This window comes from Periplaneta americana, chromosome 12 (genome assembly GCF_040183065.1).
Source record: "Periplaneta americana isolate PAMFEO1 chromosome 12, P.americana_PAMFEO1_priV1, whole genome shotgun sequence".
Taxonomy (NCBI): domain Eukaryota; kingdom Metazoa; phylum Arthropoda; class Insecta; order Blattodea; family Blattidae; genus Periplaneta; species Periplaneta americana.
Genome location: NC_091128.1, coordinates 157,956,244 through 157,979,631, shown reverse-complemented (window position 1 = coordinate 157,979,631; position 23,388 = coordinate 157,956,244). Strand labels below are relative to the sequence as shown.

General features: G+C 35.3%; 1 protein-coding gene across 1 annotated transcript in view; it reads left to right on the top strand.

Moving 5' to 3' along the window:
• Positions 1-23,388, top strand: part of LOC138711054 (putative gustatory receptor 28a) — a 176,117-nt gene that overhangs the window by 77,526 nt on the left and 75,203 nt on the right. Inside the window, exon 2 of the mRNA XM_069842362.1 lies at positions 9,352-9,836. Coding sequence (XP_069698463.1) covers positions 9,375-9,836 — 462 coding nt within the window. The 5' untranslated portion in view covers positions 9,352-9,374. The remainder of the gene's footprint in view (positions 1-9,351; positions 9,837-23,388) is intronic.

The following is a 23,388-nucleotide window of genomic DNA, read 5'->3' as shown; positions in this document are numbered from 1 at the left end:
ACTCTGAAAATTTGTGGCTCATTTCCTGTAAATAGTAATTTTAGAATATTTAGTTCTTTCAAACATGATATCTGAGTCAAATATGGTGATACCAAGAAGATATTGGTGTCCTTTTGAAGCTTGAAATGTCCCCCAGTGCCTGACAATGAGTAAAATAACATTAATATAATTAGTAATTTATCTATGGATCTTTACATGATTTATGCAACATAACATATTATTGTAAGTTACATATATGGTAATATTTAATTAATGTAAATAAAAATAAAAAAATAGCTCTATGTCAGGCACTAAAGAATAGTTTTAGCTATAAAACAGTGAAAAACTGTGGCTCTATCTTAAAAACTGCATGAGCTATCATGTTTCAAGTTGCATGTCAAAATTATAAACAAAATAATTTTTATAAACAATTTAGACATAATTTCAAGAGATCTGTTCGCTTCATTCTCTTTCTGATACCATTCTCAATTTTATAAAAATTTTACAGAGCAAAATTGTACAAAACAAAATTTTTTGTATGTAAAGGTGTACATATGCCTTAACATCTCAGGTTATTTAGCGTCTGAATGAGATGAAGGTGATAATGCCAATGAAATGAGTCCGGGGTCCAGCACCGAAAGTTACCCAGCATTTCATTATATTGGGTTGAGGGAAAACCCCGGAAAATACCTCAACCAGGTAACTTGTACCGACCGGGATTCCAACCAGGTGGCCTTTATTTAACGTTCCTTTTAAACTACACAGGCTATTCATAGAATGTGAGATAATGATGTAAGGGTAATGAAGTAACAGTGGAACATCAGTAGCAAGTCCTACCGAAGTGTCATTTTGTATTGTAATGCAAAAGATGTTGAAAGAAATGCCACGGGAATACACGTACATAGTTCCAAGAAATTACTAGTGGCTTGTGCAGCAAATGCTGCAAACTAAGTTCAGTAGACGTTCAAATAAAAATTTTTCAGATTTATTTTCAATGAAAAATACCAGACATTTTGAAAGTTATTTGCTTCCGTAATAATGAAACATACTCCCTCTGAATGGTTTTTTATGCCAAATACTTTTTTTGAACCTATCCGACATCAGTTTTTGAGTTTCAACCCGAAAACGCAAGTAACAATGTCAGGACAATCAGTGGGTTTTTCGTGTGGGAGTAAAGCAGTAGCTATTTGAGGTCATTGTGGATTGTAAAAGTCAGGTTTGCCATGCTTTCGAACAATAGACATAGCATCTTGGTATAGCTGCTGCATGTAGAGCTTGAAATGTAGAGGGTAAAATCATTTTATCCTACTAAGAGATCTTGCTGAAATGATCGAGAGACTACATAATTTTGTAGGCATCTTATTTTGTCAGTAAGTAATGCCTTTTGGTCTTTCCTAGGAATTGTAATTTTTTCGCTCTCTCGAGCCAATACTGAAGAGAATGACGCATATAAATATCTACACCACACCGCCATTAAGTATATGAAAAAGACCCAACCCCACTTGATTAATAACTATAAAAATATTTGATTTTTAACAATATTATTATCTTACCTAAGTTTTGTATACTACATAGCCGCCACTCAATAAATTATATAAATGAAGACCTAATTTAAGATATTCTCTACATCTACTTACATAATCCTTAAACGTTTCACTTTCATATCATCAGTATAGCATTAAAATATATATATATAATTAATGAAAAATAGTTACATCATGGCATTAATTATAATAATATTTCATTTCTAATTGTAATAATGTGATCAAACCACCTCAAGTTCTGTAGATTTTAATATCCAATACACAGCTGTACTCAGAAAATTACACTCCGCAGAATCAGACCTGTAAATTATTTTAGTAAGTCTTGAAGTTTTTAATAACCAATTGAATTTGAGCTCTAAATATGTCAGCAATCCTGCAGGTCATGGCCTTCGTGTAATATCCTGTTGTTTATTGTAGTGTATATTTTATTTTACACTGAAATGGAATTAGTTCTCAAAACTGACGAAAGATAACTTTTGGAAAATAGGAAAATTATGTAGGAAGACTAACGCTTCACTGAAAGTTACTATTCTTCAAAAAATCCTTGGATGCCAAGTTTCAAAATGACGGATGATTAATTAAAATCCGTTCAGCCGTTTTCCCGTAATTTCCATTACCAGTTCAAATTTTATATATATATATATAGATGTTAATCCAATATTTATATTTACTTGAAGTTGGTGTGAAATTGGAAGAAACGAACCAGAAATTGTTTTTAATCAAAACTTTACTCTGTGTTCGTAAAATAAAAAGTATGCCTAATGGACAGTATGGAAATCAATACATTCACACAAACGTCGTGACAAAAGAATGTTGAATATCGGTTTTCAATGGCCTTGCTTCAGTGACTCGCATTTAAAATAAAATGTGATGGGGGAGGAATGTACATTTTTAATAAACAATTGACATATTTGCTTTAGATTTAAGAATTAATTTTAATTTCATGTCTTTCCAATTGTGACCTCTATGAACTGGTTTGGGGTACTACCACAGTCTAGTATATACAGTCACGAAGCTCAGTACGTAGTAAATATGCATCCATAGATAGTTTCTAACCACTAGGATCGCTACTATCGCCTCATTACAGACAATTTGAAATAGTACCTACACAGTCTATTGTTCCTAGTACCCTCATAAACTCAAGCTTCGTGACTATATATACAAGACTGTGGTACTACATTCTTTTGTTAATTTGCTTACGTTTCGATTATTTGTAGGTACAAGATTTCAACATTACGTGAAATCATAATTTTATTAATGATTTATTGATCGATCAGCGCACTTAGCGCTAAACAGATCACTTCTAAAATAAATAACATTATACAGATGGGCCCTACAGCATATGACATTGAATTGAAGACAGCCTTAAACTACTGAAGTCAAATTACATGACGTTTGCCCTAAAAGGGACGTCACTAAGCGATAATTTTTATTGTCCAAAAAAAATAATTTTATTGCAACATGGTTTAGTGGTCAACATGCTGGCTTTTAGATCTGGAGGTTCCGGGTTTGATTCTCCGGCTCGGCTCTCAGAGAATTTTCCTTGAAGAAGAAACGTTCCCTGGGTGTCTAGCATCCGTGAATTCTATAGACAAGTTACACCATCTGTGACCTGAACTAGAAAGCAATAAAAGATGCTAAGGAGTTAAACAATAAATTAAAAAAATTACATTAATAATACTTACTTACTTACTTAATTACTTACTTACTTACTTACTTACTTACTTACTTACTTACTTACTTACTTACTTACTTTTAAGGAACCCGGAGGTTCATTGCCGCCCTCACATAAGCCCGCCATCGGTCCCTATCCTGAGCAAGATTAATCCAGTCTCTACCATCATATCCCACCTCCCTCATATCCATTTTAATATTATCTTCCCATCTACGTCTTGGCCTCCCCAAAGGTCTTTTTCCCTCCGGCCTCCCAACTAACACTCTATATGCATTTCTGGATTCGCCCATACGTGCTACATGCCATGCCCATTTCAAACGTCTGGATTTAATGTTGCTAATTATGTCAGGTGAAGAATACAATGTGTGCAGTTCTGTGTTGTGTAACTTTCTCCATTCTCCTGTAACTTCATCCCTTTTAGCCCAGATGTATTCCTAAGCACCTTATTCTCAAACACCCTTAACCTATGTTCGTCTCTCAAAGTGAGAGTCCAAGTTTCACAACCATACAGAACAACCGGTAATATAACTGTTTTATAAATTTTAACTTTCAGCTGTTTTGACAGCAGACTGGGTGATAAAAGCTTCTGAACCGAATAATAACAGGCATTTCCCATATCTATTCTGCGTTTAATTTCCTCCCGAGTATCATTTATATTTGTTACTGTTGCTCCATGATATTTGAATTTTTCCGCCTCTTCGAAGAATAAATCTCCAATTTTTATATTTCCATTTCGTACAATATTCTGGTCACGAGACATAATCATATACTTTGTCTTTTCAGGATTTGCTTCCAACCCTATCGCTTTACTTGCTTCAACTAGAATTTCCGTGTTTTCCCTAATCGTTTGTGGATTTTCTCCTAACATATTCACGTCATCGGCATAGACAAGCAGCTGATGTAACCCGTTCAATTCCAAACCTTCTGTGTTATCCTGAACTTTCCTAATGGCATATTTTAGAGCAAAGTTAAAAAGTAAAGGTGATAGTACCTACGGTGTATAAAATTTTGTTGTGAAGATGATGATGACGTCATGGAATACTACTTGCTAGGTAACCTTTTCTGGCACTAGTGCCAGAATTAGACCAATTTGTGCATAATTTATAGCGTCATAACAAGCGTGTTTTAATGCTAGGATGGCATAAAAGCTATATTATATAACGCTTTGTCTAATTTATAGGTGACGAATGCTTTGGACCTGAGACCTCCCGAATACGAGTCACAAATGCTACCGTCTGCACCAACTCGCTTGGTAGACTTTTGTTATGCTTTGCTTATACCAATCTGTGCAGGATTCTCAAGCACTAGGCTAAGACTGGTTATTTTTGTTTAGTGATGTTGTTAGTATTGGTCTGTCAGTGGCTAGCGTAATGGTGGACGTACAAACGATGTTACATTATGGAAACTGTGCGTTATTTCATTATTATTTGTCGTGTTTCACTATTTTTCAGTGGTTATTGAATTAATGCGTGTTTTGCGTTCTTCACATTGCATCGTACCGCCTATATAGCTTAGTCCCTTTCTTTCGCTAGAAACCACAACGTTTGCACTTTTATTACCACGCAAGTCTCATGTCAGACGTAATTTACTGTAATTACAAACAATTTCATTTTCTTCAACTACTGTAGGGGAGAGTCGGGTAATATCGGACAGCGAGTTTCTTTCATCTACCACACGATGATAGTACCTGATTGACATGGTTACGTTTCTGTGATGTCGCATGTCATTCAGGTACTAACATATGGTGGTAGATGAAAAAAAACGCACTGTCCGATTCAACCCGATGTCCGATACCACCCGACTCTCCCCTATGTCCGTTTTTTGTCTATGCGGATGGCGTGAATATGTTAGGAGAAAATCCACAAACGATTAGGGAAAACGCGGAAATTCTAGTTGAACCAAGTAAAGCGATAGGGTTGGAAGTAAATCCCGAAAAGACTAAGTATATGGTTATGTCTCGTGACCAGAATATTGTACGAAATGGAACTATAAAAATTGGAGATTTATTCTTCGAAGAGGCGGAAAAATTCAAATATCTTGGAGCAACAGTAACAAATATAAATGACACTCGGGAGGAAATTAAACGCAGAATAAATATGGGAAATGCCTGTTATATTCAGTAGAGAAGCTTTTGTCATCTAGTCTTCTGTCAAAAAATTTGAAAGTTAGAATTTATAAAACAGTTATATTACCGGGTGTTCTGTATGGTTGTGAAACTTGGACTCTCACTTTGAGAGAGGAACAGAGATTAAGAGTGTTTGAGAATAAGGTTCTTGGAAAAATATTTGGGGCTAAGAGGGATGAAGTTACAGGAGAATGGAGAAAGTTACACAACGCAGAGCTGCACGCATTGTATTCTTCACTTGACATAATTAGGAACATAAAGTCCAGACGTTTGAGATGGGCAAGGCATGTAGCACGTAAGGGCGAATCCAGAAATGCATATAGAGTGTTAGTTGGGAGACCGGAGGGAAAAAGACCTTTGGGGAGGCCGAGACGTAGATGGGAAGATAATATTAAAATTGATTTGAGGGAGGTAGGATATGATGGTAGAGACTGGATTAATCTTGCTCAGGATAGGAACCAATGGCGGGCTTATGTGAGGGTGGCAATGAACCTCCGGGTTCCTTAAAAGCCAGTAAGTAAGTAAGTAGGCCTATGTACGTATAAAATCCTCAAGTTTTCAAAATCATCTCTACAAAAAAAAATCACAAATTCAACCATTTTCGCTTGCAAAAACATCGGAACTAACTCAGCGCTAGTTTCATTAAAAGAAACGGCCTCCTTATATACCTACCCAGAGTTCCTACATATCGATATGACCACAGATGTTAAAGCGACTATAAATAAACTTGGCAAAAAAGTTTCTTATAAGCCTGGGACCTTGTCATGCATTACGATATATCACACAAACAAGAGATCGATATTGCCTTGCCGCGTTGTTCATATGTATATGCGCAATTTGTCAATATTATCACCTGCCCACATCTAGCTTTCGATGACAGTTTTAGAATTTTGTAAACGTTGAAAGAAAATGTAATTTGATAGCGAACAGAGAAAGCACACAGCCTTGAGTTCATGACATTCTGGTCGAGGGTTAATTCGTAAAAATAAATATTAGGCCTATAGATACGTGAGTGCATGTAGGAAAGTGTAACAGAAATTCTAATTAAAATGAAGAAAGGAATTAAGAAAATAGAAATAAAATACTGAATATAATAATAAAAAGGAACAAATAAATAAATAAGAATAAAAAATAGGAGAAATACAAAAGCAGAAAAATAATTTTTAACATACATAAGTGATTTACATAATAAAATTTACTTAAAATATATTTAATGGCTGAATATACGCAGTGGTAATGTTTAGTGGATCTTCTTGGATTAATGCTTAAATGATGTAAACTCAGGTATTAATCTTGTTAAAAGACAGATTAAAATTTTCGTTCTCTAAATATTATAAAAACTATTCTTGTTTCATTTTCTTTAACATTTACTGGATGATATCAATTAAAATTATTTAATAATAAAATAAAATAAATTTAAATAAAAGAATGATAAATAACAATTATGTATGTCTTTTCATAAAAATTTCAGATATAGTAAAATATTACTTATTTACTTACTTACTTACTTACTTACTTACTTACGGCTTTTAGTAAATCCGGAGGTTCATTGCCGCCCTCACATGAGCCCGCCATTGGTCCCTATCCTGAACAAGATTAATCCAGTCCCTACCATCATATCATACGTGCTACATGCCCTGCCCATCTCAAACGTCTGGATTTAATGTTCCTAATTATGTCAGGTGAAGAATACAATGCGTGCAGTTCTGCGTTGTGTAACTTTCTCCATTCTCCTGTAACTTCATCCCTCTTAGCCCCAAATATTTTCCTAAGCACCTTATTCTCAAACACTCTTAACCTCTCTTCCTCTCTCAAAGTGAGAATCTAAGTTTCACAACCATACAGAACAACCGGTAATATAACTGTTTTATAAATCAAAAGAAAGTTACTCCATCTGATCGTCGATAAACAGCCATTGTTATCAATTTATAGTAGGTGTATTGAATTCTAGAACCCGGAGGTTCGTTGCCGCCCTCACATAAGCCCGCCATCGGTTCCTATCCTGAGCAAGATTAATCCAGTCTCTACCATCATATCCCATCTTCCTCAAATCCATTTTAATATTATCCTCCCATCTACGTCTCGGCTAATCCAAAAGTCTTTTTCCCTCCGGCCTTCCAACTAACACTCTATACGCATTTCTGGATTCGCTCATACGCGCTACATGCCCTGCCCATCTCAAAAGTCTGGATTTAGTGTTCCTAATTATGTCAGGTGAAGAATACAATGCGTGCAGTTCTGCGTTGTGTAACTTTCTCCATTCTTCTGTAACTTCATCCCTCTTAGCTCAAAATATTTTCCTAAGCACCTTATTCTCGAACACCCTTAACCTCTGTTTCTCTCTCAAAGTGAGAGTCTAAGTTTCAGAACCATACAGAAGAACCGGTAATAAAACTGTTTTATAAATCAAAAAGAAGTTACACCATCTGATCATCAATAAACAGCCATTGTTATCAATTTATAGTAGGTGTTTTGAATTCTTGAACCCGGAGGTTCATTGCCGCCCTCACTTAAGCCCGCCATCAGTTCCTATCCTGAGCAAGATTAATCCAGTCTCTACCATCATATCCCATCTTCCTCAAATCCATTTTAATATTATCCTCCCATCTACGTCTCGGCTAATCCAAAAGTCTTTTTCCCTCCGGTCTCCCAACTAACACTGTATATGCATTTCGTCCATACGTGCTACATGCCCTGCCCATCTCAAACGTCTGGATTTAATGTTCCTAATTATGTCAGGTGAAGAATACAATGCGTGCAGTTCTGTGTTGTGTAACTTTCTTCATTCTCCATGATAGAAATGATGAACAAAAATATAAATAATTGGATCGGTGTCGGGTAGAGTTCCCGGTTAGCTCAGTTGATAGAGCGTTGGTACGTTAAACCAAAGGTCCCGGTTTCGATGCCTGGCCTCGGAACAATTTTTCCCTCGCAGTTATTCAAATTAACTTTACGAGAAGTTATAACCTGAAATCTTGATTTGCATAATACACGTCACTGTTCGTTAACAGAAAACCACAATTTAAGTCACACGGAGTTAGTGTGCACTCGAGGTTGGTTGCTTGAAGGGTGTCAGCTCACTTTGAGGTCTGTGGATATAGAGGGAAAAATTGGATCTGTGTCGGGTAGAGTTCCCGGGTAGCTCAGTTGGTAGAGTGTTGGTATGTTAAATCTAAGGTCCCGGGTTCGATGCCTGGCCCCGGAACAATTTTTCCATCGAAATTATTCAAAAATATGAATGGACAGAAGAGTGAAAAAGAACACGAATTAAAAAGGGAATGGAAAAAGAAAAGAATTGTGAAAGACAAAAATATTGTGGAATAATCAACAGAAATGAGTAATAGAGAAGAGAAAGTGATGGCACGTTAATGGTAATGAAATAATAGGAGATGCATTGGAAAGAAAGAAGGGGTGGAGGGGAACGGAGCATGGCGCAGGTCCTGGCGTCGCTTGCGCGGCTCATACCGCGTCCAGCAGCCGTGCCTCCAGCATGTTCCTCTTGACGGGCTCCGCCGACACCTACACGGCCTTCAAGCCGGTGCTGCTCTTCGTGAAATGCCTGGGCCTGGCTCCCTTCTCCCTGGTGGGGGACGTGGGCGCCCGCCTCCTGCAGACCTCCCTGTACGACGTGCTATACAGCGTGTTCTTCATACTGCTGGCCTGCTTCCTGGCGCTGTACCAGTCCCACATGTGGCACATCGAGGAAGGCGTCACCATCTGCACCGTGAGCGAGAAGGTCATCTCCTTCAGCACCATCATCCAGTTCGTGATGTCGGCAGTCCTCTGCCTGGTGAAGCGCCACAAGATCGTGGACATCGCAAACCAGCTGTCCGCCTTGAACGAGTCCCTCAAAGTATCCTGCGGGTGTGTCTGGAGGAAGATCTGCCTCATCCTCGTTTCGCATCTGTTTATAAGCCTCGTCAGCGTCGGCATTTGTTTCGCGGCTGACATGGTTGCCCACGTTACAGACCCAACTTCAGTGCCTATCCTCACCTTTAATTTCCTGACCTTCGCTTGTTTCCTTACAGAGTTCCAGATCGTTGGATTCCTCATGCTGTTGAGGCAACTGATCACGGATCTGAATACCTCGATTCGAGGACTGGGGAAGATCAAGGGCAACAAGGGGGAGACTTGTTCGTGCTCCTCGAAGAAGGTCCAGGGGGCTGCTCCAGTGTTCATCACCTCGGCCTACGACAAGCTACAGCAGAATGCGTTCGGTGGTGGCATGGGGACCACCAGGACCAAGGTGGTCGCACTCCGCGATATCCAGGACTCCCTGTGCGCCACGTCCGAGGCCCTGAACTCGGCGTACTCCTTCCTGCTGCTGTACACGTCGGCCAAGACCTTCATCTGCCTCACGCACAGCCTGTACTTCATCCTGCTCAGTCTGTTCATGAACAGCACGGAGGGCTCCTGCGGTCACGTGTCGCACTACGCCTACTACATGTGGTTCCTGCACTACGCCCTCAAGCTGGTCTGGCTGGTCTACTACAGCAGCTCCACCATCTACCAGGTCAGTCTGCTGCTAGATCTTCATATTCATTACTACAGACCGGTATACTGTGTGTTCAGTTCAAAGTGTGTCATGGCTCGCTGTATGCCGTCATGTGTCTAGCCGATGAGCCTAGAGCAGCCGTGACGAGAACGTGACTCGCGAGACATTGTGGCTCGCAGTGATAGCTGTGCATTTCGCTTGCTTCTAACCTCCGCCAACACCCAGCCTCTCACTCACTGGAGTCAAATTCCGTTCCATTTGTATTTGTCTCTGACCTGCGAGTGGCTTATGTCTCCCTCGAAACCATGTACGAAAGTTCCAAGTAGGATGGGAGGACGCATTTTTTTGCTGTCAATATGATGAGAATATTAAATGTATGATTTGTTCACAAGTATTACGAGGAAAACGGTTGTATAACATAAAACGGCGTTATACTACATGTTACTGATGAAACATTAAAAGGTTAAGTGTTATTGTTGTTATCATCATCATCATCATCATCATCATCTCTGTACGTCGATCCCTTTTTTCAGCAGATGTACGAATAATGCGGTTAGCTCTTCAATTTGAACTCACTGATTTACTATGTGATGTTAAATGAAAGCTAGATGTAAGGACTTGACAAATGCTGAACTTTTCAAATCTTTGCCAAAAAAATAAATATCCGAAGCTTCGTTCTTTCGCTTGCTCTGTTGAAGCCATGTTCGCTACAACTTACGTTTGTGAAAAATTATTTTCAACAATTAAAATAGTAAAATCCAAATTTAGATCACGACTGACAGACAAATACCTTCGTGATCAACTACGACTGGCAGTAAGTGACATAATTCCTGATTTTGAAACTCTGTCGCAGAGACATTCTGAAGACAGTTAATTTTAGGTTGTGATATTGTTCAATTATTGTTCATTTCTTTCTTCGCTACACGTATTAAACGTCTAGCCTTGTACTGTATAAAATTATATTTAAGTGCTTGACGTAAGGAAAATTAAAATCCTTTAATCAGTCAGACAGTTGCTTCGTGTGTCAGCCTCCCTCCATAGGTGCTATGCACGTTGCAGGTTACACAGTGGCTCGGCGCACGATTACATTTTCGCCACCGCTGGCCTAGAGAATTCAATCATCCTACATTTCCGCAGAGGCGTATTACCTATGTACCAGAGAAGTTGCCTGGCAAGTACGACGTTCATTCTGAAGAGTACGTACCGATAAGTAAGGTAACGCCGGTAGTGGCAGGAATGTGAACTGTTTGGAAACACGTACTGAGGTGAGTTTTTTTCTTACTATCGTGATATGAGGAGAGGGTCAAGACGATTACTTACGTATTCGTTGACATTAACTTCGACGGTCAACATGGACACGGAGCATTTGATTTGTGTTGTGGAATGTTGCCGTACACAACCAATGATAACAAATACCCTGCGTACGACTTTCCCCCGCAAAACACAGTTCGAAAGAGGTTATCGTAGCACACAGACCGTACAGACCGCCATCTGTTGCTACGACGTTCAAGTTATACCGTACACGTTCTCAAGTTCAGATTGAACGCCTTGATTAATAGGCAACTTCTCTGACATAAAAGCTGAAACTCGCTTCAAATCTCTGACTCACAACAGTGACGTCATAACACACTTTGAAATGAACACCCAGTAGTACGGAGAAGACTATTCATGGATCAGTTGAAGGTAATCATACATTTAGTTGTTTATTTAACGACTGGAGAAAGCTGGGTTTGCAGTGAAAGACCTGCCCTTGGATAGAACACTCAATGAATTAATGAATATTTAACGACGGTATCAACTACTGAGGTCCTCCGGCTTGGGGGTTGGGCGAAGGGCTAACAACCCATCACCATAAAAAAACAGCTTGTTACGAAACCTAACAATAAGCCTCGGAATGGGACTGTGTTCAGGATAACACAGAGGGTTTGGAATTGAACGGGTTACATTAGCTTCTTGTCTATGCGGATGACGTGAATATGTTAGGAGAAAATCCACAAACGATTAGGGAAAACACGGAAATTCTACTTGAAGCAAGTAAAGCGATAGGGTTGGAAGTAAATCCCGAAAAGACTAAATATATGATTATGTCTCGTGACGAGAATATTGTACGAAATGGAAATATAAAAATTGGAAATTTATCCTTCGAAGAGGTTGAAAAATTGAAATATCTTGGAGCAACAGTAACAAATATAAATGATACTCGGGAAAAAAATTAAACGCAGAATAAAATGGAAAATTCCTGTTATTATTCGGTTGAGAAGCTTTCATCATCCAGTCTGCTGTCAAAAAATCTGAAAGTTAGAATTTATAGAACAGTATATTACCGGTTGTTCTGTATAGTTGTGAAACTTGGACTCTCACTTTGAGAGAGGAACAGAGATTAAGGGTGTTTGAGAATAAGGTTCTTAGGAAAATATTTGGGGCTAAGAGGGATGAAGTTACAGGAGAATGGAGAAAGATACACAACGCAGAGTTGCACGCATTGTATACTTCACCTGACGTAATTAGAAACATTAAATCGAGACGTTTGAGATGGGCAGGGCATGTAGCACGTATGGGCGAATCCAGAAATGCATATAGAGTGTTAGTTGGGAGACCTGAGGGAAAAAAAGACCTTTGGTGAGGCCGAGACGTAGATGGGAGGATAATATTAAAATGTATTTCAGGGAGGTGGGATATGATGGTAAGGACTGGATTAATCTTGCTCAGGATGGAGACCAATGGCGGGCTTATACCCTATGAGGACGGCAGATATTTTTTTCTTGATCAAAGGTAACGATTAAGAAAAAAAAATATTTCATTTTAGTAAAAGAATCGTGCAGATATTTAATTAATTGTACATTTTATTATGTAAATGATTACTGTTGTAAAAAAACTTACGCAAATTTGATATTATTTTTACAGGTAATTATTGGCCATTCTAATATTCTTAATAGTGTTTTATAAAGTGTAATGTACGTACTTAGTCGTACATTAAGCATAAAGGGCCGTATTCATAGACATTCTTAGCGCAGATTTCCGGTGGCTGATCAGCGTTTTTCGTATTCATAAACCAGTGTTAGCGATAGGATATGATTTGAATTCTGTACTAGTAACCAGTGGATAGCCGGGGCTAGCTTAGTACGCTCGTAGCGCGTGCTGCGAAATGTCTATGAATAGCACCCAGAAAGTTTAGTTCATTTAGCTTTTACAGTAGATGAGGTATAAAAAAAATGAATTTCACTCAATTTTTGCAGGCCAATGGTGTACCTCCCCACTAAGCATTCTCAATTGGTAACGAACTAGCAATATGAAATTTTAGTTCCGGCACTTTAAATATCGCAGTGCTATATTTAGCTCGTTAGAGTCATTCACTCATGAATGACGGCTGTCGTTGACTAATAATGTGAGGTGTGATGTGTCATCGGTAATAACTACGAAAGCAACAAGTGTAAAACTGGTAACAACCACAAATTTGTGATAAGTGTTGTAACATATTAAAGAAATTACCCCCAAAATAAATTGAGCTTGTTTTGCTATTAGATCTATGCAAGAAATAGTAAATATCAATACCTTAAAAACAATATACTTTGCATACTTCCACTCGGTAATGAGTTTTGGAATAATATTCTGGGGAAATTCCATCGATATTGACAGTATATTCCTACTACAAAAAAAGAGTAATTAGAATAATAGTAGGTGCCAAATCTAGGGAATCGTGTAGGACTATTTTCAAAAAACTACAAATAATGTCCATGGCTTGTCAGTATATCTTTTCATTAATAATCTTCCTCGTATGTAATCGTGAAAACTTTGTAACTAATTCAACAGTTCATAGCATAAATACACGTCAAAAAATGACTTTCATACTCCATCGGCAAGTCTATCGTGCTATCAAAAAGGAGCACGTTACATGACAGTAAAAATTTTAATAGACTCCCTATCGATATAAAAAATGAAACTCAAAACAAGATTATTTAGGGCCAAATTAAAGAAGTACCTAATTTCTCACGCCTTCTATTCTGTAGGTGAATTTATGACATTCAACAACGCTTCGTCAATATTTCTGACTTGTATTAAGTATCGATACTAACCCCTTGTGTTGTACTGGTAGACTATATTGTAAAATTCTTCTGTATATATTTCAACTAGACTGTGACTATAATTATAAGACTTCGTAGTACAATTAAGATTGTTTTTGACATGTTTCATATTCTAGCTGTGAAGCGATGTACGAATACCATGGAATGTAAATAATTACAATACGGTACAATACAACAACAAATCCGCCATATGTGAACATTCGTGCCATCTTGCGAACAATTATCGCACTCGGCTTTTGAATGTAATCTGAAAATATATACATACAAACATATTTGAAGTTCTATCACGTTTTTCGGAGAAAAATGAAATTAGTTATTTAAGTTTACCATAAGGTTGTTAATGGGATGATTGACATTGTCTTGCAGCTGTCAGCTTGAGAAGTCTGGTTCAATTGCAGATATTCCTTGCGCAAGTTCCTTTCTGTGTTAAATTTACTTCTATATTTTGTTATGCATCTTGATTACACAACTTTCAACACTGTATCACTTCGGAATGTGTATTATATGACTTTCTTGTGTTAAATTCTATCGTACCTGGTTTACATGTTTCGACCTATTTATGGGTCATCCTCAGAACTGGTCGTTCCTGGTCTTGGCGTCTCTTGTTTTGTTTCCTGTGAGGGTGTGTTCGTGTGGTGTAATGTAGAGTCAAAGAGTGTGTGTGTTCTGAAATTGAGTTGTGTGTTGAGAATTTCATTGGGGTGTGTTTTTTTTATGTCTGTATATTTCATATTGTTCTAGTCTGTTTAATTTCTGGCTTTTTGGTTGGATGTGTAGTATTTCCATGTCTTTGTTGATGTCTCTTTAGGTGTGGTTAGCATTTGTGATATGTTCTGCATATGTGGAAGTGTTTTGTAATTTTTTATGGCTGTGATGTGTTCTTTGTAACGTGTTTGAAATGATCTGCCTGTCTGTCCTATGTAGAAGTTGTTGCAGGTTATATTTTGTGCTTCAAGAAAAACAAAAATGTTAACGAGTTATATCGGTAGCGCTCCACCAGGGACATCTTTGTTTCTAGTGCCCTAAAAATACGTCATGGCTGTATTGGATTTGCCCCGTCCCTGACAACGACGCTAAAACGATGGAAAAAAGAAAGGGAAGGAATTTTTCAAATAAGAAACCAACAAACAAAATATTATAGCTTCTTCTTCAGGAGGAGATTTTTAGCTTTACTAATACAGACCGTATTTTCGTGGATTGTATTTTTTTTAATTCCATACATACTAGCCATACCAATACATAAGACATCGTATTCATCATCATACACAATCTCGTTATCGCGCTTGTGGAATTCTCTACACAATCACATCAGAGACTGTCGGAATTTAACACTGTTCAAAAACAACTCATTAAGCATTTTCTTACTGCGTAGAGTAGGTTTAATTTTTACTTAATTAATAAAAAAGTTCTCTCTTCTTAACTTCTACAACAAACTGTCTAGCCTTTATTAATCAGTTAATATTTTAGTACTTTGATTTTTATTGTATTTGTAGTGCCCTCAAAGGATCGGTTCAGGTATTGAGAAATCATTTGTATGGGAGTGATACTGGAAATTTCAAGTTATCTTAACCGATGGCTATTGATTGGTTTAGATATCAATGCCAATAAATTCGTACTATTATTTTTCTCGCGGTATATGACATCCAAATCATTCTAACCTATCTGATGATATTTTTCCCCCTTTCTTAACTGTAAATGAGCACAAACGCTACTTAGGTGTAAATTTTTCTGACGTTTTGTATATTCGATTCCCTAACCGTTTCAAATGTATATCATTTTACCTTTTAGGTGTGTTTCCAAATTATATGTAATACGCTTTGTCAAATCTGGCAACCTTTTTATAAGGCAAGCTTAATTTATATATTATATTATTTATTTAATATTAATTGTAATTATGATTGTAATAGTATTCTTAATATTGTAGTTGTAATCCCCTGGTAGAGAGGAAGAGAAGGCCTGATGACCTTATCTCTACCAGGTTAAATAAATAAATAAATAAATAAATAAATAAATCAATCAATCAATCAATCAATCAATCAATCAGTAAGTAAATAAATAAGTAAATAAATAAATAAGTCAGTAAGTAAGTAAATAAATAAATATATAAATAAAAAGTAAGTAAATACATAAATAAGTAAATGAATAAATAAATAAGTAAATAAATAAATAAGTAAATAAATAAATAAATAAGTAAATAAATAAATAAGTAAGCAAATAAATAAATAAATAAAAAATAAACCAATAGATATGTAAGTAAATAAATAAGTAAGTAAATAAAAAATAAGTAAATAAATAAGTAAATAAATAAATAAGTAAGTAAATAAATAAGTAAATGAATAAATAAATAAGTAAATAAATAAATACGTAAATAAATAAGTAAATAAATAAATAAGTAAATAAATAAATAAGTAAGCAAATAAATAAATAAATAAAAAATAAACCAATAGATATGTAAGTAAATAAATGAATAAGTAAATAAAAAATAAGTAAATAAATAGACAAATAAGTAAGTAAATAAATAAGTAAGTAAATAAATAAATAAGTAAATAAATAAATAAATAAGTAAATAAATAAATAAGTAAGCAATTAAATAAATAAATAAAAAATAAACCATTAGATATGTAAGTAAATAAATAAATAAGTAATAAAAAAAATAAGTAAATAAATAAGTAAATAAATAAATAGACAAATAAGTAAATAAATAAGTAAGTAAATAAATAAATAAGTAAGCAAATAAATAAATAAATAAATAAATAATAAACCAATAGATATGTAAGTAAATAAATAAATAAGTAAATAAAAAAATAAGTAAATAAGTAAGTAAATAAATAGACAAATAAGTAAGTAAATAAATAAGTAAGTAAATAAAGAAATAAGTAAGTAAATAAATAAATAAGTAAATTAATAAATAAATAAATAAGTAAATAAATAAAAATAATGTAGTATTTGTCTCATGCAAATAAGAAATACCATAACGATAAATGTTTTCAGTTACTCTCACTTAATAAATTAATAATGAAGCGACTTAATAATGGGCCATTTTCTTCATTAAAGGACCATCTAAAACTTGCCTCTGTTTCTAGTAATTTATGAAATGTGGCTTGGCTAACCATCTGCTTGAACAACTCAGTTGTAAACATATTCCCTCCCTGTTTATTACAAAAGACAATACACTCCTTTAATGAAATGAGGGGTCACATTTTTTCCTCAGCATACAGTATTGATTGCAGCACCCATAAGTGTACACAAACATCATTATGTTACGAACAATACAGAACTAAATTGTTTTCCAACACACACGACAAAGACGGGCAGCGAATTTCATTATCAGTTAATGCAATGTATTGATTTGATCTTAACAATATTCTGTTTGTAATGGCATTAAGAGAACATTTACTTGAAACGATCATCCAGCGTTGCCATGTGTGCCAAATATCGAAAACATCACCTCACCTTGCATGCCTTTCATGGGATAATATCGTCTCCCCCATGCCAAAACCATGAATGTGCATTTTCTTAGTTTTGCCAAAATGAGTGATAGTTGGGAGGCGGGAGGGAAAAGACCTTAAGGGAGGCCGAGACGTAGATGGGAGGATAATATTCAAATGAATTTGAGGGAGGTGGGATATGATGGTAGAGATTGTATTAATCTTGCTCAGGATAGGGACCGATGGCGGGCTTATGTGAGGGCGGCAATGAAATTCTGGGTTTCTTAATAGTAATATACGTTACAAGAGCGGTATGTTGACGTTTTCATGTTCGAGGAAAAGATTGAAAAAGCGAAACGTAGTTGAGCATTTTTAATTTCCGAGAACATGAAAACAAATATACCGCTCGTGTATCGTACATTATTTTGTGCGAAGATCGTTTATTATTGAAAGACGAATTTCTAATTAGTTGCAATGAAATCTCCATCTTGGTTTCTGTTTAATGACGGCAACTTCGGAACACCAAAATATCTTTCTTCAACTTTGTTGCTGTAAAATGTTTTCTGTGTTTACTATACTCCAGCAGGCCGTGATATACGTCTGTCTTTTTTTCCCCCCAGTCTATAAATGCGAACTTAAAACAAACGGTAAGGTTATGCAATGATTTATCTTTCATTTTTATATTTTAACAATATTATTTATATAACATATTGCAGTAATAACATCGGCATCTGGAATATCGTTGATTTTTTCACGGCTTCCTTAATGTTACTTGTATCAGGAATGCAATAAGTTTCGTGGAGTAGTAGACTTCACTTAATTTTTGCAAATATTTAAAAACAATAATTAACATTGCAATTTAGGTGAAATTGCAGTGGTAAGTTTACAATTTATAATTATTACTATATTGAACGTCTCTAAAAATATGTTAAAAGCCTAAAACAGTAAAATCAATATGTCACTTAAGCAGCAAGAAGAGGGAAATTGTTAAGTGTGTCAGGTTGGGAATACTGAATGTGGTATTTCACACTTACCGCGTATTGGTTCTGTGCGGAAAACAGGCAAATACGCACGATCTCGCACAAAAGTCATTTGTAAGTAATACAACACACCAAATTGCTTTACTGTATAATGTATCATTCCTGAGATGTTAATGTTTAATTAAAATTTTAATCGCTAAATTTATATTTCATCATGCGATGAACGGTTTCAAATTGCTATCTTAATATTTGCCTCACAAAACCAAACTGATTTTGGATTTTTAAGAAACTGTTGTTACTTTTCTATTAAAAAATGTGTAAACATTGATATGATTTTTCTTTTTTCAATCTATATTATCTGCCAAAGATTTTTTTAAAATTATATAATCATTATTAGCATTACGAAAAACCCCGAATGGGATTTTTGGTTCACTATTTATACATAATTCCTGAAAATTGCAAGAGAATTACATGGAAACTGTATCGCGTAGTGGATTTTGAATGCAAAAAAATACTGAAAAAAATATATAGAGAAAAATGAATTTTAAAATTCAAACGTGAAAAAAGGAAAATTACCATCTCCTATTGCACTAGAACTTTCCAGAGGAAATCGCTATATTAAAATATAAAATTTATTCATAATAAAATACTGTACCTAAAAAATGTATTTTTCCAGTTTTGAACAAAATTTCACCGATGCATTGCCTTAAATTGAGTGAGCATATTGGGTATTAAATCAATGGCTTTCCCATAACACGCTATGAAATGTTTGATATAAAACAATTTTTTTCTTGAAAAGGAAGCAATATCGAGCAAAATTATATTAAACACTAGCTTAAATTACCCGGCGTTGCCCGGGTTTTAAATTTTGGTCTATTTCAAAATAAACTGTTTGTTAGACTTATCGGAGACCTCGGCAAGGGAACTATATAAACCAAAACGAACCTTATTTACTTGTGTTTTCTCCTCCCTAGTGACGGATATTAAAGAAAGTGCCACTAATATCCAAAGAAACTGACTAATCGAAATAATTCCATCTCACCTATGAATAGAGTTTTAACAACATCAAGACCTTATGCTACAGGGATATTTAAGATATTTAACATTGTGATTGATGATAATATTTATCGTACCACGGCATTATGCATTATTAAGCCTTTCTGCACACAATATATTTAATTTCCTTCAAGGCCAAACTACAATCTGTGACGGATGGATTCTATCAAATACATGGATTTCAGGTTGTTTTGCAGTAACGGAGACTATACTCATCAGAATTCACTCTCCTGGAGAAGGCAATGTAGAACACTACCACAACAGAAAATCATATGTTTCTATAAACTGCCAAGTCATAGTGACCATAACTTATTAATATTATATTACTATAACTTATAATAATTGCTTAAAATCGAATGGCTATAATAGCAATACGTGGGATAAAAACATCATCTTCTTTCGTTTTTCCAGTTAATATTGGCACTCATATTACGTTTCGCTTGAGTTTTTGACACAAATTCTTGTTAGTGCATAATTTTGGTGAGTCAATATTTCGCAATAGTAGGTCAACTATGGCTATTCAGTATTAAGTAAATGATGTGGTAGCAATCCTTGTAGTTTGAAAGAATTCTAGAATTCAATTGGATAAAACAGTCTGCTCACTATCTACAAAACTGCATCGAGGAATTCATAATACGGTCCTGGACTGCGTAAAGATACTTATAGCATGAATTATCTAGTTTTAGCCTTCATGATGTGTAACAACAATGTAATTTAATTTCGTGTTAAAATTTCCAAGGCCTCGTGAAAGTCTATGTTGAATACAACAGGCAATAATAAAGAACAATTGACTGTAGAAGATTTTGCATTTTAATATAATACATGAATATTTGGTCTATTTATTTTTATTTTTTATATATTTAATTAATTTAACTTCCATTTGCACAATTTTAATGTAGCCTATGTTCTTCTCCTGGTTATGAAGGTTAAATGTGCAAACTTTGGCACATATCGGTCAAAGCGTGTAGATTTGTATAGAGAACATACACACACACACATACATACATACATACATACATACATACATACATACATACATACATACATACATACATACATACATACATACATACATACATACATACATACATACATACATACATACATACATACCCACATTCAATTTTATATATTAAGATTTTGTTTGAAATATCTCAGAGAATAACCCCCTGAAATGAATGACATTACTTACGGCTCACTCTGTATATTGAAAATACAGTGTGTTTCAAAAGTGATGGAAAAAAAATTATGGGTGAGAAATAAAAACCAAAAAAAAATCCAGTAGACATGGGTCTGCAAATTAACCGTTTACGGAACAACTTTTTTTTTTTTTTGGTGGATAGGTAGAGGAGGACTTGTACCTAGATACCGGATTTAGATCCTTTGGATGTTTGTGTCTGGAGTTGTGCAGAAAACCTAGTTTACACAACAGACATCACCACACCTGAAGAACTGCAGCATCGGATTTTAAATGCCTTCCAGCAAATGAAGAATTGCCCAGGATTGCTCGAGCGCATTCGCGGTTCTTTGCGGGGAACATATTATTTACTCAAGTGCATGGTCAGCATTTTCAAAAAACATCTGTAAAATTCTTCAGTTAATATGTCCGTACCGTACTGTGCCTTGTTTATCCACAAACTTCACTGTTGTTCAAATAAAAAAAGTTTCTTTTGTGTATGTTCGATCACATTTCTGTAGCGTTGAAGCCAAAATTATTAATTTTATTGTCTCGTGTGTTTGATCAATTAAATAAAATTATTACTACTTTTTGTTGGAATTACTATTTAGTATTCAGCGGGCCCCAACCAACACAAAATGGCATTATCTCCTAAACGTTAATTTTCGGACCCATTTTTACTGGGATTTTTTTAATTCTCTTCGGTTTTACTTCCTATCCCTAAATTTTTACCATTACTTTTGCAACACCCTATACAGGAATTACACCGGGACCAATCAAATTTATCATTGCAACAGGCTTTATTGTTATTCGGTTTCCGTGATATGGAGGTTCGGCTGTACAACCAACTTCAGCATTTTGACAAAGTGATCAGTCTTCATGATCATCTACCCAAAATTGATGACTAAATGGAAATTCCAACCCACCTTAAGTTACTTTGTGCGAGATCGTGCGTATGTGCTTGGTTTCCGCACAAAACCAATCCGCGGAAAGTGTATTTTTTTATCGGAAAGTGTAAAATTCCACATTCCGTATTCCCAACCTAACACACATAACAATTTCCCTCTTCTTACCGCTTAAGCGCGACATTCATTTTACTGCTTTAGGCTTTTAACATATTATTTTTAGAGACGTTCAATATAGTAACAATTATAAATTGGAAACTTACCACTTCAATTTCACCTAAATTGCACTGTTATTGTTTTTAAATATTTGCAAAAATTAAGTAAACTCTACAACTCCACTAAAGTTACTGCATTCGTGATGCAAGTAACTTTAAGGAAGCCGTGAAAAAATCAACAAGATTCCAGATGCCGATGTTATTACTGCAATATGTTGTATAAATAATATTGTTAAAATATTAAAATGAAAAATAAATCATTACATAACCTTACCGTTTGTTTTAAGTTCGCATTTATAGACTGGGAAAAAAAAAAAGACAGACGTATATCACGGCCTGCTGGAGTACAGTAAACACAGAAAGCATTTTAAAGCACCAATGTTGAAGATAGATATTTTTGTTCTGCAAATTTGCCGTCATTGAACAGAAACCAAGATGGAGATTTCATTGCAACTAATTAGAAATTCCTCTTTCAGGTATGTAATAAACGATCTTCGCACAAAATAATGTACGATACACGAGCGGTACGTTTTCTTTCAATTCTCGGAAATTAAAAAAGCTCAACTATTTTTCAAACTTTTCCTCGAACATGAAAACTTCAACATACCGCTCTTGTAACGCATATTACTATTATCTTACATGACAACTCTTCACGCCTTTCTTGTCCTCCTCTCACCTTAGCCTTTCTAACTTTATGGTGTGTTATAGTCCGGGTCAGCTTACTTCATACCCTAAGGGTGAAACCTAACCATTTTTCCCCCCATTACTACATATGCTAGTGGATTGTGGTGATTTTCTAGTTCGCAGATTGAATTTTTTTTGCCAACTTCGTTTCGAATTTCGATACTGACAAATACTACAAATGGTAGTGATTTTGAAACTGTTGGCAGCTGAGATAAATATCGACAATAATTCTGTAGTGCTCGGTAAAAGCGACACAAGTCAGTTTCCACAAACCTTTTTTGATAATTTATTGACAACTTACGGAACATCTGTTCGCTTGGAAAAAAATACATAGGTATTCCTCCCATTACAATAATTAATACAGAAAAAATCAAATCGACATAAAACCAGCGTAAGTTGTCAATAAATTATCAAAAAAGGTTTGTGAAAACTGACTTGTGTCACTTTTCCCAAGCACTGCAGATTTGTCGGTACTGAAGTTCCATGAAAATAAAATTGTACTAGATTTCTGAGCAGGTTACTGGAAGTTAGTGAAATTTGAATATACTAATAATTAATTAATATCAGTATTAATATTAATACATAATAGTTATTTTATGTGTTGGGTTGTGGTTATAATTCAAGACTAAATTTCAGGTAAGTTTTCGGAGTTAGTACTAATAATTTCATGTGATCAAACAAAATACGTTTTTGGGTTAGGTCTTGTGAGTCAATTGTTTAGTCAAACCAATGAATTTCGTATTGCCAGACAAAATACTTGACATGTTGATCCGTTTCCCATATAGTTTGCCTACGAAAATATGTTAGAAATTATTGAATTATTTAGAACTAGCCGTACCCGTGCGCTCCGCTGCACCCGTTAGAAATAAATATAAAGTAATTACATAATTAAAATAGGACATTTGATCCAGGGAACATTCGTGTTTGATAGAAGGATAAATCGTTTAATATGTTACTTAATTTAAATTGCATCCAAATAATTAAAATGCGATCATTTTGGTCCAGAGACACTCATTTGGTGCAATGACAATTCCTTTGACATG